The sequence below is a fragment of the Microplitis mediator genome, chromosome 4, assembly GCF_029852145.1.
Source record: "Microplitis mediator isolate UGA2020A chromosome 4, iyMicMedi2.1, whole genome shotgun sequence".
Classification (NCBI taxonomy): domain Eukaryota; kingdom Metazoa; phylum Arthropoda; class Insecta; order Hymenoptera; family Braconidae; genus Microplitis; species Microplitis mediator.
The window spans coordinates 1,803,253-1,830,936 of record NC_079972.1 but is presented as its reverse complement, the minus strand read 5'-3'; the positions used below and the strand labels follow the sequence as shown (position 1 = coordinate 1,830,936).

Genomic DNA, 27,684 nt, shown 5'->3' with positions numbered 1-27,684 from the left:
TAATTTTATTGTTAATGAAGGACGGTTAATTGGTTGTATATTAATTGATTTGTAATTTTAAACGGTGAATTGAATTGGAGGATTTTAATATTGGTCAAAGGAAAATTGTTAAAAGAATGTGTGGGTTAAAAGTGAAAACAGTGTTAGTGATAGTAAAATTGTTAGTGGTAAAATCACGTTGAGGGTCAAGGTGACCGCGTGAATTATTGTAAAGGTTTTAGATCACGTAGAGGGTCCAGGGGACCGCGTGAATGAATTAATTGTTAAGGTAAAAGTCGCGTAGAGGGTCCAGGGGACCGCGTGAAAATAAAAATAAGGTTTTAGCCACGTAGAGGGTCTTGGTGACCGCGTGGACGATTGTTAAGGTTTACTTAAGTCGAGTGTGTGTATTATAGTCCAGGGGACTTAGTGTGAGTGTGTGTGTGTTATAGCCAAAGGTAGTTGGTTTTATTGATTATTGTTTTAAGATAGCCAAAGGTAGTTGGCTTAAATAAGTTTTAAAACGTCAAAGGTAGTTGACGGTAGTAATAAGGTTTATAAGTGTTACAAGGTATAAAAGGTTTATAAAGTCATACAAATAAAGGTAAAAATTATTATTTAAATAAAGTGTTAATAATTATAAATTATCCTTCCTCTCCTCTCTCTTACAAATAATTAATTTACAACGACCCTGATGATCTAAGATCCGGCTCTGGGAGGCCGTTATTACTTCCAGTGGCGCCCTTAAAAAGGACGACCAGAGTAGCAGCATAGCCCTGTTATAAAATTAATCAGTAATCGATAAATATCACTATGGATACTATTTTTTATATAACTAAATAATAATGAAAAATTTACTTTTCAAATGATTCAGTTAATTGATCTAAACTGCACTGTGACCATTCAAAGTATTTAGGTCCTAAATCGTCGATGCTAGGTAACATAACAGTACCATCATTTTTTGGGCATATTTTATTATCATTTTCGTCATCATGATCCATACCAAGCCTAAAATTTACAAGTTTAAATATTTTTTATAAAATTCGAATTTCTAACTGAGCGAATAATTATAGATAAAGATTTAAGCCAAGTCGAGCGTGACTGAGTATACAAACGACTAACTGGGCATAATAGTACATTGCATAGCGAGTGCGTTAGGTGAGTCTTAATCCGGGAAGCTTAATGTTTTTCACACTCGTCGTAGGTGCACACGCACGATCGCCCGCGAGTACTTAGTGTGCACCGAAGACGAGTGCTAAGAACATTATGTTTGACGGATAACAACTTAACCAACGTTCTATGCACTATACTTTATTCAACAATTGTCTGATTTTTGCGAATTATTATGTCAGCAAAGTAAACCCTAAATCAGGTGGGGGTCTACATGATACTAGTTCTTAACTTCTCTCACCACTCATTTCTTATTCATTTTAATTAATAAAAAATACCCAATGTAGTCATACGTAGACACTGACATCAAAGTTGTTAGATTGATTGTACTACTCATTCTGAATATATTCAGTGTCGAGATTATTTGTTTTAGTGATAATAGTAGAGTTTGTTTTTGAGAACAGTCGATAATGACTTTTGCGAAATGTGTTTAGGGATTTAAATGCAGTTGTTTATGGCCCCATAAGAAATATGGGACGCCGTTTGCTTTCTGACGAATTATTAACCACCGATCGGTAAACGGTCATTTAGGGTTTGCTTCGCAGATATGATAAGTCGTGATTATCAGGCATGCGTTGAATAAAGTACTTAAGATATATTTATTAAAATTAAAATGCAATATAATACGAACGAATGTCCTATTTCATGAGCCATACCACGAATTCTGACAAAATCACCCATGTCACTAATAATTGCTAACTTCTTTACTCTCTTTTCGTGTAAGGTTTCACATGCCGCTTCCTTGAATGTTATACCTATTGTTTGTGCTCCATTTTTTTTGTCGAACAAGTTATTGCTTTTATGTAAAAAAAGAAAAAAAAATTAATTATAATCAATTACTAAGTTGACTACCTATTAAGTAGTCATGTAATTAAGTAGAACAACAAATAAAAATATATTTTGGTCAAAATATATTATGGATTAATGGTTAAAAACGTGTTTAACTTTAAGAAACTTACGATGTCATTAAAACAGCAATATCGTAACTATCAATCGGAAATACCACCTGGTTGTCGTACAACCATGTGCCTATTGCGATTAGTAGATCATCACCATCTATTTTATTTAGTGCGTATTGTACGTTTGATAAAAAATCTGGGTACTGTAAAAAAAAATATTTCTTTAATTAATTAGTGACAAACAAGACACTAAACTGTTTTTACGTATTAAGTATGCAGTTAAAAAAGGGCAATGTTTTTAGCATTTATCGCAGGAGCACATGCACGAGTATCAACGAACGCTTAGTGTGCACCGAAGATGACTGCTACAAATATTTTGATTGACGGCTAATGAGTTTCCGCGAAAAAATGATCAGACATGAACGGGCATGAGTCTTCAGGCCTGATTAGGTCTGTTCATGTCTATTTATGCCCACCCGGGTAAAAAAATTATATATGAAAAACGGCCCTGTATAATTATATATAATTATGGATAGCTACATATGATTATTTCTATAATAATAAAAAAAATAGTTTCAGGCGTGTGCAAGATTCGAACCGTGGACCTCACGCTCGAAAGTTTTTTCTGATACATGATAGATTCTTAGTCAACAAAATTGTATATCTAATTGATTAATTATAAATTATTGATACATAGTTATATAGAATTATAATTATGTTAGCTATATATAATTATAACTAAGTTTTTAAAATTTAATACCGTACATCAAACTGGATCAGACATGAACAGGCATGGTCATATTTGACATCATGCATGAACTGGCATGCCCATGCATGATTAGGTCTGAACGTATTTAAAGCTTCTGATATTATCATTTCCGTTCGTGCTTAGTCAGACATGGTCATTAGGGTGGGCCGAAAATCCGCTTTTTTTGAATTTTTACTATTAATACCGAAAATATTTTTTTTTGTACAAAAAAAAAAATTTAGATCGTTATCTTAGGTTCGCCAAATCCCGCTAAAATCAGAAGTTGTTTAAAATTTTTTTCCATCTTATTTTGATCGGAAATTTAATTCTCTACAAAAAAGGTCCTATAATAAAATTACGTAAAGTTGATAGTTACTGAGTGTTCAGTCACGAGCTTAGGCAATTTGAAAAGCTTCGTGCATTTCCGCTACGATCGGGAGTAGCCGAACTCGCTACTGACTTGAGTGTCAGTATAGTGCCGGGTCACTCGCTATTTGGACCTGACACATACAATTTCTTGCTCATGACCGTGCTACGGTGGCATGAGAACCCGCTACCAGCCAGCCAATCAGAGAAATTGGCGGCTAACTATTTCCTGCTGGCGCGCTTTTAAGCCAATGGGAAAATTCGTTACTGCAGCCATGCTGCCACGTCACCACCGAGCAGCCACGAAGGAAGAAGACGCCGTCTCAATAATCAATCTACATCGGGCAGTCTTACTAACCACCACGCGTTTTTAACCGCTTTAATTGTCGCATTCGCTATCGCTTATCTATGTAGTTGCATTCGCTCTTAAGTATTTTTCTTACAGTTATTCAGTGTACATATTGTTAAATAAAGATCTATTCTATTATCTGTAATTTTTGTGTTACTTGTTAGTTATTGAATTAACCACACCTACACCAGAATCCCACAGAGCACTCGCTCATTTTACACTGAGATAATTGCAATTTTGCTCTAAAAAATGAAAATTTTCAAGATAATATTACTTTTTCAAGGTAAAAAATAAATTTTATCATAAAAGTTTCATAGGAAATTCAATGTTATACAAAACAGACCTAATAAAAATTTATTCAAAGTTGATAGTTACAAAGATCATAGCGATTCTTAGTAAAAGCCACCAAATAACGAGAAATGTGACTATCTGAACATAAAACTGCCAGTTTCTGAATAACTATAAATTTTAAGTTTTTACCAGAAGGCCTATTCTGTAAGAAATTTGATTTTCCATGAAATTTATGTGATAAAATTCATATTTTACTCTGAAAAAGTGGTAATATCTTGAAAAATTATATTTTTTAGAACAAAATTGCAATTATCTCAGTAACCATCAACTTTACGTAAATTTATTATGGGATCTTTTTTGTAGAGAATTAAATTTCCGATCAAAATAAGTTGAAAAAAAAATTTTAAACAACTTCTAACTTTAGCGGGATTTGGCGAGTCTAAGATGTCGACCTAAAATTTTTTTGGTTTTCCGAAAAATTTTTTTTTTGTACAAAGAAAAAGATTTTTGTGACAGACACTTGAAATCTACGATATTTAGCGCCTATAGCCGGCAGCTAAAAATATTAGATAAGAAACAGCTGGTAAAAAAGATACCTCATCGGTTTAATAGTGACGTCATCATCGGATCAAAAAATATTTTTTGGTTACATGTGCGATAGCAAACGAGCAAAAAATATCGAAGTAACTTAACGAGCCATCTTGTGACAAGATTTATCATCATTTTAAATCGTCCACTTACCGACTTCTCTCTAATTTTCAACAAATAATCAAAACAATCTTACCAAATAAATAAACGCGGATTTATAACCTGCCATTTATAGGCACTAAATGTAGTAAATTTCAAATATCTATCACAAAAACTAATGTATTTATCTAGTACAATCGAGTCTAAGACGCTCGCACTCGATAGATAAACTACTATTTTGGTATTAATAATGAAAATTCAAAAAAAGCGGATCTTCGGCCCACGCTAATTGTCATGCATGATCAGGCATGAACAGGCATGGTTATCTCTGAACATTTTTTCCCGGGTTAGCCTAAGGGCTGCACACATAGAATACCGATTCTACATGATGTATAAAATAATATTATGGATCAAGAAACGAAATATATTTTTAAAAAATATTACCTCAATTATAAGAATTGCATGAATATTGATTCTAATTTTTGGACTCTCGAGATTTCGGAACCATAAGTCTACGCCATTATAATATGCTAAAATATATAATATAACATCACGTACTTCTCCGCCCAGTATTTTGAATAATCCATAGTCAACAATTACTAAAATCTGAGGATATATTGTAGTAGGATATGATGAAGAAAGATTTGATGCTGTCATCTGAATCGTTGCTGCCAAGTTAAATAATTGATAATTATTTTATTATTATTTATTTCTAAACCTTATCAACAACTTACGAGATATCGTAGTTGATTCCGTGTTTGTGTCGTCAGGATTTTGGTTCTCAACTACAGTATTCTGAATAATTCAAAGTGAAGTATATTAATCTAAATTATAGTTTGTTATAAAATATTGTGGGTGTTTATTTTCATAGAGTAAGGCTAGACAGAAAAGGACCTGAAGAAAATGTTGAAATTAAATTTATGAGTTAAAAGGCATTGTACACAAGAATATCTAAGACATCTTAGATACAGTGCCACTGGAAAGTTTCTGGTGCATTTCCTTATACCAGTAACTTACGGCAGTTACTTACGCATGGCTCGCTCAAGATCTGCTCAAGGCTCAAGGTCAATTTTGAGCCTTGAGCAGATCTTGAGCAAGCCATGCGCAACTATTTTCAACTATGGTCTTTCCAGAATTGAATTTTTCAAAAAATTATAAGAGGTAATCTTTGTAGATCGTTCATTTCCTACAAAGATATGTTGTGGTTTTCCTGTACGTTGGTTTGATGACGAGGTATAAAATTTCAAACTTTAAAAAGATTTTTACCCATGTTAAATTATTTAAATGGAAAATAGAAAATTATGATTCGCGACCCTTTAAATATCAATATCAAGAGCTCATATTTTCACAGGACCTTTATTTTGGCATCTTATGACCGAATTTTATGGCCACTAAAAAAAAATGAAAATTCGTCGATTTTTTGATACACCCTAATATATATGTATATATATGTTACGTGTGAGCTTACACCTTAATGTTCTTACTTCGTAACCGATCTTACCGTGCCTAGCTCAGCGTCTCTAGAAATTTAATAGGATGTTATAAAGGGTGTGGGTCGCTCAGTGAAGGAATGACTATATGTGAATTTAATGGATATTTGTTTATTGGGAGTCCCCAAAATATGGGAGTACCCAGAAAAGGCCCTGAGAGTCTCTTTTACAAATCTAAGATAGCATAAATGAATCGGATACTAATACAATATTTTCATTCAACAATAGCGGCATTAAACGTATTCTTATAGTGATCTGTAATAAAAGCGGTAAAATAAGAGAGATATAATATTTATGCGCGAGCAGACGACTATTCGAACCAGCTTAACTATGGTAACTGCCTCTTCTTCTGCAATTGCATCCTCTGCTTCCGAAATATCACTCCGCCGTTTTCCATGAGAACTCTTTTCGTGCTGCATAAGAAAATATCCCTTCGCAGTCTCCAACGGAACTCTGTTCTTCCCACAGTCAAAACTGCTGACCACGCGAAACGTCTGCTCATCGCATTGTCTTTATAAAAGTAAGACTCAATACAACTAATGTAATGCGATATTTATGTGCAGCTGCACAGCGCCTAATGAAACTACAATAAAATGTATTGCTTTCTGAACTAAAATATATCTATCTATTATTTGTTAATTAGTATTAGACGGATGGGCGTCAGCTCACCCGTCACAATATAATTACCGTTACTTGGTTAACGTTAAGAGGTTTTTTACTCGGCGTTGTAAGCGCATAAGATTTGTGCTCACGCAAGTATTCAAGAGCATTTTTCATGGCCTGAAATAAATAAATTTAAAATTATTATTAATGTAAATTTTTGACCATTATAGTAATGATTTATTACACCGTAAAAAATCGGAAGTGAAATCGGAGTTAGTAGTGTTTTTTTTTTTTTATCGATTTCGGAGTGACACGGATTTTATTTTAATTTACATTCGATTCGGTACAGAGTTTTAGTACTTGAATAAATTTAAATTCAATTGAAATAAGTATCTTAAAAAAATTTTCAATTAAAAGTATTAAAAGTTGATATCCAGTGAACACGATAACTCGTGACCGGATCATCTGAAACAAAAAAATCTAAACGTTCTTTAAAGCTGATAAGTTTTCCTAGGTAATGACGAAGACTATTTTTTCGATTTTCTTATTGTTGACAGCAATTGAAAGTGAAAACGTGATTTTCGCTATAAAATTTCGGTTAATTTGTTATTTAAAAATAGGAAAATAGGAAAAACTGATAACACAAAACTCTTCGTCACTACCTGTTGATTTATGTGTAGGAATAGTGTTTGAAAGTTCGAAAGGATCGGTCAAGTAGATTCTGAGTTATACTTTATACTGTTCACAAACTTTAAAAATGACGTTCGCGAGAAAATTGATCCAAAGTTTTTTACACTCAAATGTCCAAAATTAAGCATTAATAGAAGGGTATAATTTTTTATACTTACACAGAGTCATCAATGCCAGTTTCGTACAGTGAAACACTCATTCAGATGTCCAATGCGTCTTATTGCTCTTGCCTGTGTTGGATTCTACCCTCTTCACTCGTAAGTGCAGCTTCTTTGCCTGCTCTGGTTATTCGTACTCCGTCAGATCACTTGAAACGCTGTATCTTCGTTATTTTTGATCCGATTTACTTGAAATTTTTGGACAATATTCTCGACATGTTGTACATTCAGAAAAAAATTCAAAAATAAAGTTTTTGAAACACAGACCTCCCCCCCTAACTTCATTATATGTTGGTAATTTTTTTATAATTAATATTTTCCGAAACTTTTCGTTGAAGTGAAAGTCACTCCGAGGGATTTAAATAAAGAACAGTATTTCATTCTGCGATTACTCTTCTCCCAGACAGCATTCAAGTCGGAATGACTGCTTTACGACGTCTTTTTGAAGGCGTCCTCAAGAAGTCTTACAATGGCTTCTTAAAGGCATCATTTTTAAGAACTCTCAATTAAGAGTTCTTGAAAACTCCATAAATAAGACGTCAGTTTTGTGACCTATAAATGTATTCTTTTTTTTAACTTCTTTATGAAACCAAAATTAGGAGCTCCTTAAGACATAATTATAAAATCATACTGAAGTCTTATTTGCTAAGTCAGAAAAAAGAACTCTTTGAGAACTCTTCTTAAAGACGTCTTACTGAGTTCGCTAGGTGGCTCATCGAAATCTTGAGAACTTCTTAAAGAATTCTTTAAAATATTGAATGAGACGTCCAAATCATCAATAGGAACTCAATCAGAATTCATCAAGACGTCATTTTGCTATCTGGGCTGTCACTCCAGACGGGAGTAAGTAAACAAAAATTCATCCACTTCACGTTCCTTTCGGATTCACTCTGCGTTCACCCCGTGAATTTTTCACAGTGTAATCCAGTTCATTTAATGATTGTATACCAATTACTTACGTTATTATACTGTACAATTCCAAAACTAGTACTATTATTAGAAGTATTTAGCTTTCCTACGAAACCATAAACAGGAGTATTCTCCGTTGCTAAAACTCCATCATAAGGAGTAAGCCATGATTCAATGTCATCGGCAGGAAATTTTGTTTGAGTAACATATTTTCTATTAGCATTATTGACTTGCGCTTCAGATAAATAAACCTTTGAAATTCAATAAATTTTAATAATGTATACATTTTTTTTTTTTAATCTCATTGATAATTACCTTTTGCGACAGAACTTCAAGAACTGCAAAGAGAAAAATTATTGCGGTCATAATTTATAGTAATGAACCTGAAAAGTATGATCGTGATGGGTAATTTATATGCAATTTTCGTGAGCGTACACTCAGAGAAAAATCGATAGTCATGTTAACTAAAAAGCTTCAACTATTTAAAATTAATTCCTAATACTATTTTCGATAGTAATATTAACTATTTAGTAGTTGCTGAAACATAATAAAATTTATTGGTACTACTAAAATTTGATAGTGATTAAAATCTTTTATCGCAACTACTGAAATGTAGTTAAAATTAAATAAATTTTAAGTAATTATAACAACTTTTTCGTTAGTTCAAGTAACTAAAAAATTGTTTTAATCGTAAGTGTTGATTCATAGTTAATATTAAATAGTTATTCTAATTATCGAGTTAGTTGCTAAAACTAAAATTTTTTAGTTGAAGCTTTATTGCACTATAACTTCATAGTTAATTTAACTAAGCGAATCGGTATTAATGAAACAAAATAACGTAGCATTATGAATTGTTTGATTACAATTATTATAAGTAAACTAATGATTATGAGTACAACGGTCACGTAGTTAACATAGCAATCTCATAACTATATTAGTTATATAAAAACGCAAAAAACAACTACAACTCAGTTGTTGCTTCAATTATTTTATAATGATTAATTTAACCAAAAATTGACGTTTGCACGAATTATTTATTTACAGTGATTGAATACTAATTTAAATCGTCGCAAATGATACTAATTTTTTTTTCACGGCAGCTAAAGATTTTTCCTATTTCCTCTATATATTAAAAAAAATAAAAATATTCAACGTATTTGAGTTCCCAAAAACTTACTATTTCCTTAAGTACCCCGTTTCGCCCCTCCCTCCTCCACATATTAGACTGTGTAAAATAAAATCGATATCTTTTTTTTTTAGTTTCATACGAAAATTTTGTTGTATGTAACAAAACAAAAATTTAGGAACTTTTTTGTGGATCGTTTTATTATTCATCAAATAATGTTATCCAATTATTTTTAAACCTTATAATTCATAAGTTACAAGTTTTTAAAATTAATTGTATGGAAAAAAAAATCGCAATTTTCGTGAAAAACGGATGAAAATTCTTTTATGTCGCATTAAATTGTTCCAAAAATTGTTGTTTTCGATTATTATATCAGTCGAATAACGGATTTCATCTGTAAAAAAGTGCAGTGAGTATGCACTTATTGTAGTAAAAAATTTTAAGGTCAAAATATTTAACTAGTATCTAAGCGGCACAAAATAAAGTCATTAGCTTCATATTTAATTTAAATTAACAATCAATACTTCTTGATATCTTGTTCAATCCAATTTAACAAAAACTAACAATTTCTTTAGCTGTGCTTACTGCAAAAATTATTCGCGAATTTAACTAAATTATTTACTTTATCGAGAATTTTTTTGATCCAAAAAATATTTGTTGAATTGACAAAAAGAAATTAAATTTCTCGGAATAAGTATTATTCTTTTAACGCAAGAATTTTCGTATGCTCCAACTAAGAAAAAAAAGTTGATTTAACCAAGAGAAAAATTTCTTGTTACTATAGACAACGGCAATGGGAGTAGTTCGGTGCTCGCCACTAGTTAGCGCCTACCATTTGTAGTGTCCCTGGTAAGAAACTTATTTCAGAAGTTTATTCCAAGCTTGAAAACAGTTTTGGCACCAATACTCCTCTCTCATACGATAGAGTGACTAGTACTTTTTCTGATGGTCAACATTTTTTGGAATTTTTCAGTCTGTATGAATGACTCGATATAATATCTTTAGTATTGATATTATATTGAAAGCAATAAATATAATACTAGACAACAAGTCTAATTTGTTTTCATTCATTGATTTTAATATTACTAATAAATTTAAATATAAAATTAGAACAAAATAAAAGTTATAGATACTATAAATATAACCTTATAATCGTGTTAACTAAAATTATTGTTTACTTAATCACAAATGTATAGTTTACTTGACCTACACACTAGATTGGTATCAATTATATAAAAGTAATAGCATTAATAAATATTCAATGTTACCAATAATTATTACTTTATGTTTAACGATACTTAAATTTTTATATTTTTCAATGAAATACTTATAGCAAATAAAACTACTAGTATTAAGTTATGAAAATAATAAAATTTTTTTTTCATGAACGTTATTAAATTAGTTATGTTAACATTTGATATGACTGATTGTACTAAAAATTAGTTATCTTAATTATTTTCCGATTGATATAATAACTTTAAATTATGATTAAATATTTGAAGCGTTATTGCACTATAATTCTATAGTTAAATTAACTTAATTTTTCTCTGAGTGTACGTACGATTCGATATTCGAATATGCAACTGCAATAGACCAAATAATGTCGAACTTTTATCACGATGATTGCTGCAACAATAAATCTACTTCGTTGCCTATCCGTCGTAACAGCTACTATGATAAAGATCATTGAGTTCGACATCGGGGTCATCTACGTAACCAATATTTCTTGTATAAAAAAGCCAATTTTTACTGATCAGTACACAGAATCTTCCAGTCTTAGCAAAACAATATTGGTAAGTTATCATAATTTTTATTTAGCAATTAACTACATAAAGTTCTTTAATATCTAATGACAATTATGACATAATTTAATATAATGTTTTTGTTGATATAATTGTGCTTTTTATTTTGTGAGATAAAAGCGTTTTAGTTTATATAGTTTATATAGTTTATATCATAATTTTTATTTAGCAATTAACTACATAAAGTTCTTTAATATCTAATGACAATTATGACATAATTTAATATAATGTTTTTGTTGATATAATTGTGCTTTTTATTTTGTGAGATAAAAGCGTTTTAGTTTTAAATAAAGAAAAATTTCAATTTAAAAAAAAAATTATTAAAGCTTTGAGCGATTTTTGAATTTTTTAAGTAATTATCACTACCTAGGATTGTAATTATTATGATAAGTAAAAATTACAATAGTAATAATTGAAATAAAAAATTATAATTTATAAAATAAATAAAACCAAAGAAGCAAATTTTTTAGTTTACAATAAAATATGTTGAATACTTTGCTTTTGGATACTTACAGACTTTTGTAGCCTTAAGTTTTTAGTTTTCTGATCCGGAATTCAAAAATATCAGTTGCTGTTGAAACAAACAAATTATCACTTTAGCGGGCAAAATGAGGTACCCCCTAAAAATGGTGAAAAAACGAAATTTCTGCATATCAAATAAAATTGATTAAATTAAATTCTTTTGTAAGCAATTTACATAAGGAAAAATTACATTTTACACAATTATTGAATGCAAAGAAAGAAAAAAAATTTTTTATTGGTTTTTATCATAAAACAAAAGCCATTAACATTTTTCGATTGACACTCGATTTTTGAAAAAGTTTAACAAAAAATCATCAAAACAATGCTCAATTATATTTACAAAAACGATTTTGGAATGTTCAAAAATCATTTAAAAAATAAAATTGTTTTTTTACAAAATTTTGGGGGTAGCCCGTTTTGCCCTATACGGGGCATCCCGTATAAAAAAACTACATGTGGTAAAAATATATGTAAATATATATTTACACTATCAGACAATATATATATTATTATTATATTTTTACAGTCCAGATTGAAAAAAATAGAAAATGTCGATGAAAGTCTTATTGTTCGCTATGCTCTTAATTTTGGGCCTTATTTGTGCCAGTGCAGAAGAAGGATGTCAAGACAAATGGGTAAGGAACGATGACATTACAATGATTAAAAAATTTTAATGTTAATTTCAATAAGTTTAAAATAACTAATTTTTTTTTTCCACTTCAAATTCAAGTCCCATATCCTTTTAAATTTTGAGTTAACGAACTTGCGAGTAAGAATTTCTTTTAAAGTGAATTTTGTTTTCTATAAAAAAGGGCCAGTACTGCGAATCCGTGAATTGAAAATCGAAAGAGTTATAGATCAAAAATTAAATCTCGCGAAGAAATGTAAGATCAGAGAATTAATTTATCTGATAATATTTATTTTAAAAGTAAAATTTAAGGTTTCTTTTTTAGCATTATATTGACAAGAATATAAGTAAATAAAAAAAGTCATGTGAATTACTAGTTCCCAGGTAGGAATCGCCAAGGCTGACGATAGGCCGAGCCTTGGCCCTGTTGTCACTTGCCAAGCTTCGGCAGCTGACCATTGGCCCAAGCCTCGGCCAGGGCTTGGCCCAATGGTTTGATTACGTTAAGCCAAGTCTTGGCAGCTAACCATTGGCCCAAGTCTAGGCCGAGGCTTGGTCCAATGGTTTCATTTAATTAAGCCGAGCCTTGGGTAGTGACTATTGGCCCGAGCCTCGGCCAGGGCCAGGCCCTATGTTTTGATTTTTGTTGAATCGAGCCTTGGGTATTGACCATTGGCCCGAGCCTCGGCCAGAGCCAGGCCCGATAGTTTAGTTTTTGTCAAGCCAAGCCTTGGCAGCTGCCCATTGGCCAATGCCTCAGCAGGGGTTAAATTTTTATTTAATATTAAAATTATCAACTTTACATGTATCTATATATATGTATATAGAGAAGACCAGGGCATAACGGTCTACCGAGTATACGATTAATAACAAGAGTTGAAATTTTCTAAAAAGTAAAATTATTTCATATACAATAATTTTCATTTAATTAGTTATTGCTATGTACAAAACTTTAGTTAACATGAAATTTTTATTTTTGGCGGGCAAAATGGGGTATCCTTTAAAAAAGTTGAAAAAAAAATTTCTGAAAGTTGATCAAATTTCATTAAATTCAAATTTTTTATATCCCAGGTAGGAATCGCCAAGGCTGACGATAGGCCGAGCCTTGGCCCTGTTGTCACTTGCCAAGCTTCGGCAGCTGACCATTGGCCTAAGCCTCGGCCAGGGCTTGGCCCCATGGTTTGATTACGTTAAGCCAAGTCTTGGCAGCTAACCATTGGCCCAAGTCTAGGCCGAGGCTTGGTCCAATGGTTTCATTAAATTAAGCCGAGCCTTGGGTAGTGACCATTGGCCCGAGCCTCGGCCAGGGCCAGGCTCGATCGTTAAATTATTGTTAAATCTAACCTAGGTTGCTGACCATTGGCCCGTGCCTCAGCCAGGGCCAGGCCCGATAGTTTAATTTTTGTTAAGTCGAGCCTTGGCCGCTGACCATTGGCCCGAGGATCGGCCGAGGCTGGATCCGATAGTTTAATTTTTGTCAAGCCGAGCCTTGGCAGCTGACCATTGGCCAATGCCTCAGCCTAGGTTAAATTTTTATTTAATATTAAAATTATCAACTTTACATGTATCTGTATATATATGTATACAGAGATGACCAGGGCATAACGGTCTACCGAGTATACGATTAATATCAAGAGTTGAAATTTTTTAAAAAGTAAAATTATTTAATATACAATAATTTTCATTTAATTAGTTATTGCTATGTACAAAACTTTAGTTAACATGAAATTTTTATTTTTGGCGGGCAAAATGGGGTAACCTTTAAAAAAGTTGAAAAAAAAAAATTTCTGAAAGTTGATCAAATTTCATTAAATTTAAATTTTTTATATGTAATATACATAAAGAAAAATTACATTTCACATCATTGGTGGATACGAAGGCAAAAAAAAATTTTTTGTGGGGCAAGGAGGCCCCCTCCAAAAAATGATAATTTTTTTTTTTATTAAATTGTTTTCAACATTAAGAATATATTTCTTTCTCTTGACAATTATTTTTGGTTTTATAATACTCAAAAAAATTTTTTTTAGGTGTAATAAATCGGTTCCCCTCGATCAGCTTAATTACTAATTGTTATTTAATAAAAAATAACAATTCGACATTTTTTATTCGTCATTTTTGTGAACCCAAAAAACGTGTTTTTTGATTTTTTAGATTACAGATTACTTTGCATTTTTTCAAAAAATTTATCAATTAAAAAATAAAATATTATTTTCGAATATTTCCAGTGGCCGAATTTGCCCCAGCTATAGAGAATCAGCCGAAAAATGAATTAATATATTAAATTTTTTTTAATTTGACGATAAAAATATAAAAGAATCATTTATTCCGAATTTTCGGGTGGTCCATTTTACCCCAGATATTATGCGTAGTGCTAAAAATGCGCAAATATATCGGATTTATAGCGATTAGACGAAATTTTTTTTTTTTTTTTTTTTTATATTTTGGAGGTACTCCGTTTTGCCGACCCTACCCCCTTTTCCCCCACCCCCTTCCCTAATAGTGCTACTTGATCTTACTCTTAAATTATTCATTTATATCAAATCATAAAATTACAAATTAATAAAAACATGTCATTACTCATCAGACAATTTTGTTCATTAAATATAAGCACATTTCACCTCATCTTTGCGATTAAATATTTTTAAATTAAATTGTATTTAAATAATTAACAAGCAAAAAAATCATAATTATCTAGACATCAGATTTAGCACAGTGGATAGCGTCCCGGCCGAGTAATCAGAAGGATCTCAGTTCGAACCCTGGTAGTCCCGAAATAATTTTATTTGTAACTTTCCATTAATTCAGTAATTAGTTAATTACAATTCAATGTAATGTCGATAAAAGTGTGATCAAACTTTTTTTTAATTATATTTATTAATTTCAATAATAACATTTTAGATCGAGCATTGGGTGAGCCTTAGATTTTTTGCTTCCCGAGGTTTGGCCGAGGCTTGATTTTTTGTTTCCCAAGCCTTGGCCAAGGCTCAATTTTTCGTTTCCCAAGACTCGGCCGAGGCTTGATATTTTGTTCCCCAAGGCTTGGGACATGAACATCATCCAAGGCTTGGACCAATGCTCACCCAATGGTTCAGCCAAGGCTTGACCAAGGCTTGCGCCAAGGCTCGGGACTCTGGCATGACGATTGACCAATGCCTGGTCCGAGCCTTGGCCAATGGTCCCTTCCTGCCAGGGTAATTACATTACTCTATAGTTTGTGTCACGCCGCTCTTATGTGACTGCTTGTACAAACTATAGAGTAATGTAATGATTACTATGCTTCCATAGGCATACAGTGTAAACTCTATATAACGTCACTTAAGGGACCGTGAATTTTTCGACGTTATAGAGAGTGGTCATTGAATGGAAAGAAAGAAAGAATTGCATTATTTTAACGTTCTAACATGTACAAGTGTATTAAACAAATAATATTATACAAATAACAACAATACAATACAAATAACAACGCTTATTGCGTATAGTCGGTTATTTTAGTCTGATATTTTTTGTTGCACCAATATTCTAATTGTAATTTATCAGGAGTCAACTTAAAAAAAATACCGGCGTCTAAATCCAAACCGTCTCCCAACATCACTAATTTTTTCACCAGCTTCTGTGGCACGCATTAATGAAACTTTTTCGTCAACACACAAAGATTTTCTTTTACTCGCCATTCTTGTAGTTTGAGGGTTTGTAAGCAACTGAGAGATTATGATAACGTGTAACTAACGAAAGCCGAGTAGTTGAGGTAAACATGTGTAAGTTCATTCACACAACAAACATACGACTGCATTTCTTAGAATTTTCGGTATGTCAGTAAAAGAAAACATACACAACTACATTTCCATTGATTTCGGCAACTTAGTCAGTACTTCCTAGTAATTAGTAATGCCTTATTGTGGTCGTTAATTAGAGTAAGCGTGATGCTATATGGAGTCTATTATTGTATAGACAACAATGTAAACCAACCAAAGTCGAGAAATTTTGACGTTATACGGAGTTTGACGTTAAATGGAGTGTCGTTATATAGAGTTTACACTGTATTCAGTTGACATTTCTCTCCGTCAAGGAAGACATTTTTTTTCAACACAATTCTAACTGGTAAGTGAACTGACGTTTTATTATCTTTTACTTGCACAAAATACATGCTTGACATTTTATATAATTTATTTCACTGCGACAATTTAAACAGTGGTCACATTGTTGTAACGTAATGTAAACAATACGACGTTACTTTTTAATTTGCGCATGACAAAATGGCAGCATCTCCCATTGGTGCGTTTCCAATAATGTCGCGTCGCCACCCCGGGAACACAAGTTCATTTGTGGACTCGTACACTAGTTAACCTGTGGGGGAAAGAAATGTCACTTTTTCATATGTTAACGATGAGCCAATCAGGCTTCCGTAGGGTTGCATGAATTAAAGTATAAAGAATAAAGTATACAGTAAAGATGGGAGTATTTCAACACGAAGTACGTTACAATGACCTTGTCAATACTCTGTTAAAGGTTTATAATAAAAATAAAAGATTTTGTACGACACAAGGAGCATTCAGGTTGCTAGAAGTTGCCTACGGCTAGCTATTGATTCGCTACAATCGCTACGGTCGGACCGGTCACTAATACGACTGTAACTTTGAAAATAAGTACACTCTAAAACCAAGTGTGTTACAAGTGTATTATTTTAACACATATTAAATGTGTTCTCTGTTTAAAGCCATAAGCGAAACTATAGTTTTTTGTAGTCATTTAAAACACGTTTCACGGTGTATTAAATATCTATAGATTGCTTATGGCGTTTCAATGATATTTGGGAAGTGTGTTAATTTTGACTACACACTTGGTTTTAGAGTGTAATGTTTTTTAAAATCCTTTTACTGGCATATTTTTGAAGTTCTAAACGTTGGAAATATGCAAAAAAAATCGATTTTTTTAAGTTAAAACTAGAATACCCCCTTAATTGCAAAGTAATAGAAAACCCTGGTCAAAAATAAAATTTGATTTAGGCTTGGTCGTCTTAAATCGTGACTAATAAGACCAATCAAAAACAAGGCGAACTCACGCAAATCGCCTTGGTTTCGACTAAACTGGTCTTACTTAGTCACGATTTAAGACGATCAAGTCTAAACCAAGTTTTATTTTTGACCCGGGAAATGAAATCTTGCTAGTTAACGAATAAAAAACAAAAAAATTATATTCATCTTAACCATTCAATTTTTTCTTCTTAAGTTTCAACCTCTATAACTTTTTTTCTATCAAATCCCAGAATCTCAAAACGTCAACATCTGATGAAAACTCGATTTTCGAAAATCGGGGTGAAAACAATAACTTGATATACAATGCTAGGATATTCCTTCGAAGTAGAGCTCTGGATCCTTGAAGGTGATCTCCAGATGTAGACCCTTGACTTGGCTGCTGTCTTTCTCGTACAAACCGGTCCTCGCGTAAGGGTAGGATGCTAATACTAACTAACTTATGTTTAGTGTCGCAACTTTTGCCCGTTTAAAAAGTCCTAGGGAAAAAATTGAAAATCGTTAAATTTAAAAATTCGAAAGTCGTGATTTCAAATGACGAGGCAGCTAATTTCACGATTCAGAATATTTATTTAGAATCCTGCATAGAGAAACAAAGACATAGTTATGATTGAAGCTAGCAAAAAAACCCGTCTGAAAAAATCAGAGTTATTCGAATAATGAATTCAAATGATTAAATAAAACAGAACGATTCGATAAAAAAAATTAATTCACAACGAAAATTAACGGTCAATCTGACATACTGAACGTAAGAGGAAATGAAATATGTGTCAATTAAATAATAATGATCCCACACACTTTCCCACACATTATCCCACACGATTTCCCACACATTCAGCCACACATTATCCCACACACTTTCGCACAAATTATCCCACACATTTTCCCACACATTTAGCCACACAATCAGACACACATTATCCCACACATTTTCCCCACATTAAGCCACACATTATCCCACACACTTTACCACAAATTATCCCACACATTCTCCCATACATTTAGCCACACAATCAGACACACATTATCCCATACATTTTTCCACACATTTCCCCACACATTTAGCCACACATTTTCCCACACACTTTCCCACACATTCAGTCACAGATTATCCCACACATTTTCTCAAACATTATCTCACACACTTTCTCACACATTCAGCCACACGTTATCCCACACACTTTCGCACAAATTATCCCGCACGATTTCCCACACATTCAGCCACACATTATCCCACACACTTTCGCACAAATTATCCCACACATTTAGCCACACATTATCCTACACATTTTCCCACAAATTTTTCCATACATTTTCCCATGCATTATCCCACACATTATCCCACACATTTAGCCACACAATCAGACACACATTATCCCACACGATTTCCCACACATTCAGCCACACATTATCCCACACACTTTCCCACACATTGAGCCACACATTATCCCACACACTATCCCACTTATTTTCTTACACATTTAGCCACACGTTCAGCCACACATTATCCCACGGAATTTCCCACACATTTAGCCACACATTATCCCACGGATTTTCCAACACATTCTCCCACACATTTAGCCACACAATCAAACACACATTATCCCACACATTTTCCCACACATTATCCCACGAATTTTCCAACACATTCTCCCACAAATTTTCCCACACATTAAGACACACAATCAGACACAAATTTTCTCACACATTTAGTGTGGGAAAATGTGTGGGATAACGTGTGTCTGATTGTGTGGCTAAATGTGTGGGAAAATTTGTGGGATAATTTGTGCGAAAGTGTGTGGGATAATGTGAGGCTGAATGTGTGGGAAAATGTGTGGGATAATGTGTGTTTGATTGTGTGGCTAAATGTGTGGGAGAATGTGTTGGAAAATCCGTGGGATAATGTGTGGCTAAATGTGTGGGAAATTCCGTGGGATAATGTGTGGCTGAACGTGTGGCTAAATGTGTAGGAAAATAAGTGGGATAGTGTGTGGGATAATGTGTGGCTCAATGTGTGGGAAAGTGTGTGGCTAAATGTGTGGGATAATGCATGGGAAAATGTATGGGAAAATTTGTGGGAAAATGTGTAGGATAATGTGTGGCTAAATGTGTGGGATAATTTGTGCGAAAGTGTGTGGGATAATGTGTGGCTGAATGTGTGGGAAATCGTGTGGGAAAATGTGTGTCTGATTGTGTGGGAAAATGTGTGTCTGATTGTGTGGGAAAATGTATGGGATAATTTGTGCGAAAGTGTGTGGGATAATGTGTGGCTGAATGTGTGAGAAAGTGTGTGGGATAATGTTTGAGAAAATGTGTGGGATAATCTGTGACTGAATGTGTGGGAAAGTGTGTGGGAAAATGTGTGGCTAAATGTGTGGGGAAATGTGTGGAAAAATGTATGGGATAATGTGTGTCTGATTGTGTGGCTAAATGTATGGGAGAATGTGTGGGATAATTTGTGGTAAAGTGTGTGGCTAAATGTGTGGGAAAATGTGTGGGATAATTTGTGCGAAAATGTGTGGGATAATGTGTGGCTGAATGTGTGGGAAATCGTGTGGGAAAATGTGTGGGATAATGTGTGGGAAAGTGTGTGGGATCATTATTATTTAATTGACACATATTTCATTTCCCCTTACGTTCAGTATGTCAGATTGACAGTTAATTTTCGTTGTGAATTAATTTTTTTTATCGAATCGTTCTGTTTTATTTAATCATTTGAATTCATTATTTGAATAACTCTGATTTTTTCAGACGGGTTTTTTTGCTAGCTTCAATCATAACTATGTCTTTGTTTTTCTATGCAGGATTCTAAATAAATATTCTGAATCGTGAAATTAGCTGCCTCGTCATTTGAAATCACGACTTTCGAATTTTTAAATTTTACGATTTTCAATTTTTTCCCTAGGACTTTTTAAAACGGGCAAAAGTTGCGACACTACTTATGTTAATTAATCAAACACAAAAAATCGTTTTCACTTTGATTTTCTTTTTATTTCACCTTTAACCTTTTAATCTTTAGTAAAGATAAAATTCCTTTATGTTTCTTGATAGAAAATAAAGATGATACTCTTTAAAGGATCGTATCTTTATTTTTGAACATTTACTACACTTTTAATATACACTAAGATTTTTAGTTTTCTATGTTTTTAATTTTATATTTATGAGAATAATACTCCTTTAATGTTCCTTATAGGAAATATAGTTGATACTTTTTTAAAGGATGATATTTTCTTTTATTTTACACATGTATTGCTTTATTTTTTTTATTTCTATAATAGTATTATACTCGATATAATTTCACTCAAGATAATAATTAAACTCGGAGCTATTCACTCACAACCAATAACACTGTTAACTTTGTTAACTTTAGTTTTCTCTCGCGATGCAAAATTTTTATTCACTTCTACCGATGTATTAATTTGCGTTTGCGCTATAATTTATTTTTAGCAATGATAATTTCTTTATTTTTTTTCTTATATAATTTTCAAATATATAGATGTATATATTTATTCTTTAACTGCGATATAAAAGCGATGATGATCGGTTTTATTTTGTTTTATTGTAAATTTGAAAGGTTGAGGATACTGCTGTACCTAATTACTGACTCTTTGCTGAGGGGTAACTCAGCTACAAACCGAAAAGCAAGCCGGTGCTCGGTAGAGTGATTTTGCTCTTGAAAAATTTTTAAGATGCAACCAGGGGATCCGAGTCAGAGGAGGGGAAATTTGCAGCGTCTTACAAAGTGTGAGATGTCCCGTTGACGGAACTTAATTTAAGGGGTTATATCCACTTGTGATTTTCAAAAAATCCATTTTTTTTTTAATTTTTTGAATGTACATATATTCAAGAATATTCTCTGAAAATTTCAAATCGATCCGACAATTAGTTTCGGAGATATGAGCGTATTAGTAAGGACGTCTCCGAGCGTTCGAAAGTTGGTGGAGCGCGAGCCGGAGTAGCAGCTATACTTTTGTTCTCGACTTATATTGTGTTTGGGACCCTAAAATAATAATACAAACGGTCTAGTTTATACCTGAAACCTATGTTGAGGAATTTTTAATTAAAAATATGTGAATTCATCAGTTAAAAGTGATCTCCCACGTAGACAAGTTGTGTTTGTGCTCAGTTTGTGTATTTCTCAGTGTGAAAAGTTTAATTAATTCAAGTAAAATTCAAAAAAATTATCACTTGGACCCAATGCTCATTCTCACGCGAGTAAAGAGGACGCAGAGCGCATATCAATTTCGGACGCAAGAGCGCAAGGGTCGACGTGCGAGGGGAGAATGGCTCGTAGATAATAACAATTAAACATTTTGGAGGTAAACGACGAAGCAGAGGGTTCCTCTTATGGTGCTGGAATAGATGACACGATGTAAGTTGAAAAAAAAAAATTTTAATTTAGTGTAAATCGTTCACGAATCGTTCATTCAGATATATTTTTCAGGTAATGATCGAAGGAATAAGGTTTTGGACAATAATTTCGATTTTTTAAGCCACTTTAAAGTGAAAAATTTTCATGAAAAACTGAATTTTTTTTTTGAACAGCCGTCATTTTGTCAAAAATCAAAATTTTGACTAGACCTTCGATCATTACCTGTATTTATTTATTACAAAACTAAATATTTTTGGTTTTTGGTTTTCAGATAATTTGGACCAGAGATATCTTGCTCACCGCCAAGAACCTTTTTTTGGAGGTTTCTCCGCAGATCATCTACAGGAGCTAGGGGATCCAATATTTTTTTAAATAAACCGCTGATTGTTAAAGTACATTAAATTCTGTTTAAGTACATTTTTTCCATTAATGTATAAAATAAAATGCCTCTTTGAAAAAATTCACAAAAAAAACGCGTTTTTTCTGCCTCGCAAGTGGATATAACCCCTTAAAAGAAAAAAACATGAGGATCAAAAGTTCAGTACCTAAACGTGTAATAGACTCTAATTTTGAATCAATAGACGAGTCTCAATATTTCGATTATAATCCATCTACTGCTTCATGTGACAATGTCAACAATAAAAATGATTCTTCTATACATATATATTAGGGTGTTCCAAAAATGGTCGATAATTTTTTTTTTTTTTTCGATCGCATGTGAAACTCTTGTTATATATGTTAAAAAAAAATTCTGTAAAAATTTGAGCCCTTAATATCAACTTGAAGAACTCCATCACCGAATTTGAAGATTTACCATTGATTTAACATGGAAAAATGATTTTTTAACCTTCATTTCTCCTGCAAACTATGTAGAACATTATTTTTCGGAAAAACCATCACTGTTCCTTCTTCAGTATTAAATTCTGTAAGAAAAAGCTCTTACGGTCCAGTCTCTAACGTCAACCCTCTCGTTTTTATTTGCGTTAAAAAATATAGATTTTTTGAAATTTCGATTTTTTCCATTTAATGTGTAAAATTTTGATCTCAGGCCATAAAGTTTGAGGAAATTTTAGTAGATCGTTCAACGTTTCACAAATCTGTGCCAAGAAAATTTTTCGTATCACTTTTGGCTCCAAAATTGTGGGATTTGCAATATCTATTTTAATGATTATTCGCTATAATAATAAATTTTACAAAAAATTTTAAAATCTATCAATAAAATATCAAAATTTCTTTATAACAGTGAACAAAACGCTGTATTTACGCTTCAATTCTGTCAATTTTATTATTTTTGTTCATTTAATATAACAGTTCATGGCTGTAACATATAATTTACACACAATTTTTGAATAATTTTACGAATTACAACACTTATTTCATCTATAATGTTCAAATGAATAACGAAGAGAAACCATACAAATTTAAAGTTTCGAAAAAAATTTTAATCCATTGTAGTATGAAAAAAGTTTTTATTAAAGATTAATTTAATAAACAAATTTGTTTAACAAAAATCTGACAATTGTGGAACAATTAAAAATAAGAAACAAAAAATACCGAATAAGTTACAAGAAACAAGAAACTGTTGATGATAATAAAAAATAAATTTAATAACATTTATCGGAAACTAAAGTTGATTTTAATTTTATTCAGCTGCATATAATGAAATGATACTTTGCTCCAAAATGCCTGGGAATTTTTTCCTGTGGTTTTCTACTACTTGGAGCAAAAATTGTTTTTGTTCCTCATCTCTCGTTAAACAATTATTGAATTGTTTCATTAATGTAACTCCCCGCTCAGCAATGTCGTTAGTGACTTTTAAATACGAAAGCACGTTTATGCAATGAATATAATCATCATCAGTCGACCACAGTATTGGATCTTTGTCAAAAAATTTATATGATAATTTAAATTGATCAATTAAAAAAAAGAGCGCTTGCTAGCAAAATCACTAACGTTTTTAGTTAGCAGTAAATTAACTTCTTTAACTTCTATTCTTTTTAAGAATGACATTCTTTCTCTAGTTCTCATAGCGTTAACTATTAATAATTTTTGATCCCGTGAAACTTCGTTGTCAAAAAGAGATAAACCTACGAGCTCCTCAGATAGATACCAAAGATGATTCGCTAGCTTCGCACTTGCTTTTTGAGAGATCAAGGCATGAACACTGCTATACCTGATCAAGTTTTTCATTAAGGTTAAATCTTGATATGGTGACTTTATAGCAGAAGTACAATTAAACCACGCCACTACATAAAAATTGATAATAAATAAACATATATGCTTCAACCCACGGATATCTGCGGCTCTTAATTTAAACTGTTTTTTAAACATATAGATTTTTAGCGAGTAAAGAGCTTTTGACATCCATCTTGCGTGATGGTTTGGTCCAGGAATTCTAAATCTTGCACCATTGTTTAGAGTACCACCTAAAAATATAAGTGATAACTCTAGTAATTCTTTGTAATCATCTCTGTTATGTTTCTCCTGAAAAATTTAAAACCAACAATTTAACCCGTAATCGTTTTAAAACGTTCAATTTGATTGAAATACACCACAGATAAACATTTAACGGTAATATTTCCTCAAAAAGAAATATTCTAGTACCTGTAATCGTTTTTCAATAAAGCTGATGAGTTCATTTTTTTTTTCACCAATTGTTTCACAGATAAATTGATCCTGAATACCAGTCTCATATTCATCCTTATCAATTGTATTCCAAGACTTTTGAAATCTGGCAAAAACTGGTACGTTAGGAGGATTTGTTACTGGCCAAACTGTTTCAATAACACTTCTTAAAACCAATTCATAAATATAGTGTCGACAGGCCAAATACAACAATGATTTTCCTAATATATTTTCTACTCGAATACATGAACCATTGTGAATTGCTAAAATATAATTATTTCATAATTTTCAACCTGATCATTTACTTTCTTTATGAATAATTTCTTTTGAATTGATTTAATGAACGGCAATTCAAAATTGTGTCGAAAATAAGCAGTGAAAAAAAATGATACATTTCTCTATAAATTATAATAATAATATCTCTAAATTTTGTCAAAACAAACTTGAATTGATAAAAAAATCGTAAGCGAAATGAAAAATGAAGGATTTTGAAGTACTAAGTTAATAACCACTGACAGTTTAAGGTATAATTTTGAGATTAAATCATATGTCAAAAAGAAATGTTGAATTTAAACTATAAATATTGAGTGAATGAAGACAGTCTCGATACAAAAAGCTCAATTTTTTTCAACTAAAAAAATTGTACTGTAACAAGTAATAACATTTGAAAAGTTTATAGAATAATTTTTCAGAGAAATGTATTGATGTGACATTTTTATTTTCTTTGCTATACCTGTATTTACGGCGGTTGTATCAAAACAGATAGCTTTTATTCTATCAGAGATGTTCCATTCATTAATTGTGTCGGTAATAGCTATAGCTTGATTTACAGAGTCTGGTGTTTCATGCTTTGGGACTTCCAATAATTGTTGAGTATTGTTTCCGGATAGAATAATGGCAAGCCTTTCAACTTTTTCGTGACCAACAATATCAACCAACATCTTTGCATCCCAATGAAGAACAACACATTGAGCAATACGTAATTCTTTTTTTATGTCATGTAACGCTGGGGTGCGTTATCCTGCACTTAGTGATGGAAGGGTGCAGTTTCTTGGGTCAAAGTTTGCCCCGCTAGCTCTTATAAGACTCTGACTTGATGATTTTACTGTTCTAATGCATCAGCAATAAACTATTTTACCCGAACTGGCCTTACAATCTTAAACTAATACTAGTACTTAGCCTAAGGTTCACTTCGGCAATGGATGTTGTCCTCGATGTCCTTGGACTGGCAATTGGTTGATCTTCGGAAATCTTCTCCTTGGATCGAGATACTGGTACCCAATGTTGTAGCTAAGAAGACCCTTAATTGTCTAATGTGGACTTGGGGAACACAGGTGAATTCACTCAAACACTGGTTTCAGTTAATAGAATAATTATTTATTTAACTAATAATAAACTATTTGCCACGTCACACACACACTGGTCTATCAGAATCAGTTACTGTACTTAACGGTACAGGGCTTCCTACTAATTTATTCAAATAACCGTCTTTGGTATAACAACAAATATGAGTTATTATTTATTACAAACAAATATGATGTAATAAATACGGGATAATTTATTTAACTAATTATCACTGACACTAGACAAGTTACCAACAAATATGAGTTAAGAATAAACTAATAATTAGCAATGACTATGAGCGAACATGTCGATTACTAAGCGACAATTAGCAGTGAATAGGAACTCGACGGTCCAACTCAAAGCTAACGACGAAAAAGCACCGGTTACGCGTTAACGCGCTCTTTTATAGACAGAACTGCCGCACTAGATCATGTGACAGTTCTGTCACGATGATAACCGGAGGCGTACGATGCCAACATCGTAACAGTCATTAGCAATTTGCTGTCGAACTTCATTACGGTTACGATTAATTGTACTATGACTCACAGAAACATCCTCTAAATTAATACCAAGAGCTAGTGCAAAAGCAGAAAAAAGATGCATCGCTTGTCTACTGGTAACATTAACTCTATCCATTGCAGAAACCACAGCTGGTGTCATTAATTTCATTTTCTTAGGCTTTGGTTGTATTGTTAACTCATTAGCAAAATCTGAAGTGGCTGAATAGTTCGATGCAGTTGTGTCGATGCTGGACGTGGACTTTTGAGAAAGTAATGGGAGTTCTAAAAAGTAAAGAAGTTAAAATATTGTATTGTAGCAAAAGTCATCAACTAAATTCTTATTAAATAAAGTACACTGAAAAAAATATTGTTTTTTGATAGTACATTGTTTTATTTTACGAGTTTACCTTGCTCCGTTGTTTCAATAACATCTGAATGATAAGACATAACTTTTATTGTTTCACTAGTTGATGGTATATTACAATTTTCAGTAGATTGTGACGTTGATTGAAAGCTTACTTCACTTCGATACATGTCCATACTTGACTTAAGGAGACTTTATTTTATTTCTTGTCGGTTATGAAGAAGAAATTTTATTTGTTCAGCAGCTAAGTTTTCATCTGCATTTGTAGGTGCTATGTCAAATAATTGACTTAATGAATTAATAAATTTTGTTTCGAGCAATTTTTGACTCGGAGATTTCTCCCTGGACTTATTAATTTGTGTTTTACACCACGTCTGATACAACTTTTCCGTTTTTGAAATGAACCGATAACAAGAAATTGTGGATAAGTTAAATTTAGTCCATATATTTATAACCTCTAAAATGACAGCTTTTGCACTTTCGCGAAGATTAAGTTTCAACGTACGATGTTGATAATAAAAAAAAGGTAGTACATTACGATTTTTAGGTAATATATGATTGTTCAAATTTTTAGATTCGAATCCTACTAAATTAATATAAGTCAATTGTTGCGTTTTATCCGACATGGTCACATGAGTAATTAACTGACTCAATGCAGTGATAAAATAATAGTTGATTACCTTACCTTCATCAAACGTAATTACAACGTAAAAAATAGAACCCACCAGAGACTAAAACAAAGCCCAGTTTTGGGAATCACAATAACTTCGCCGTGGCGCTAGTAGAAAATTCTGGAAAAGATTCGAATTTGAATTTAAAAATTAATTAAGTTATATCTCAATTGTTAAAGGATAATATTGATTTGGACTTAGAATGCAAATGAAAAAAATTACAAAATAAAAATTTGTCATTTATCACATAGATTTTATTTGAAACAATTGTGTTCGTTTTTGGGTAACCGGCTTATTATTACAAAAATTTTAGATAAAGGAATTTTTTTTCTTTCTATTTAACTGTTGTAATTCGAAAAAT

At 32.2% G+C, this 27,684-nt stretch overlaps 2 protein-coding genes across 2 annotated transcripts in view; one reads left to right on the top strand and one right to left on the bottom strand.

The window, feature by feature from the left end:
- Positions 1-503: 503 nt before the first annotated feature.
- Positions 504-11,078, bottom strand: LOC130666611 (A disintegrin and metalloproteinase with thrombospondin motifs like). Its single transcript, XM_057467765.1, has 10 exons — positions 11,060-11,078; positions 8,655-8,677; positions 8,390-8,590; positions 6,667-6,759; positions 5,224-5,284; positions 4,934-5,157; positions 2,109-2,251; positions 1,781-1,945; positions 838-987; positions 504-755 (listed from the first exon to the last, which is right to left on the bottom strand). Exons 4-10 carry the CDS (start codon positions 6,754-6,756, stop codon positions 617-619), a joined length of 972 nt encoding a protein of 323 aa, XP_057323748.1. The 5' UTR covers positions 6,757-6,759; positions 8,390-8,590; positions 8,655-8,677; positions 11,060-11,078; the 3' UTR covers positions 504-616.
- Positions 10,896-27,684, top strand: part of LOC130666608 (uncharacterized) — a 58,316-nt gene continuing 41,527 nt past the window's right edge. Inside the window, exons 1-2 of the mRNA XM_057467760.1 lie at positions 10,896-11,258; positions 12,316-12,424. The gene's annotated coding sequence lies outside the window, so the exon portion shown is untranslated. The remainder of the gene's footprint in view (positions 11,259-12,315; positions 12,425-27,684) is intronic.

What these genes read in the sequence shown, in the direction of transcription:
- LOC130666611 (XM_057467765.1), bottom strand. Translation starts at nt 6,756, where the DNA reads ATGAAAAATGCTCTTGAATACTTGCGTGAGCACAAATCTTATGCGCTT. An exon ending in ATTGCTGTTTTAATGACATC is followed by an intron (nt 1,946 to 2,108) that starts GTAAGTTTCTTA and finishes TTTACATAAAAG; the next exon opens with CAATAACTTGTTCGACAAAA. An exon ending in TTAACTGAATCATTTGAAAA is followed by an intron (nt 756 to 837) that starts GTAAATTTTTCA and finishes ATTTTATAACAG; the next exon opens with GGCTATGCTGCTACTCTGGT.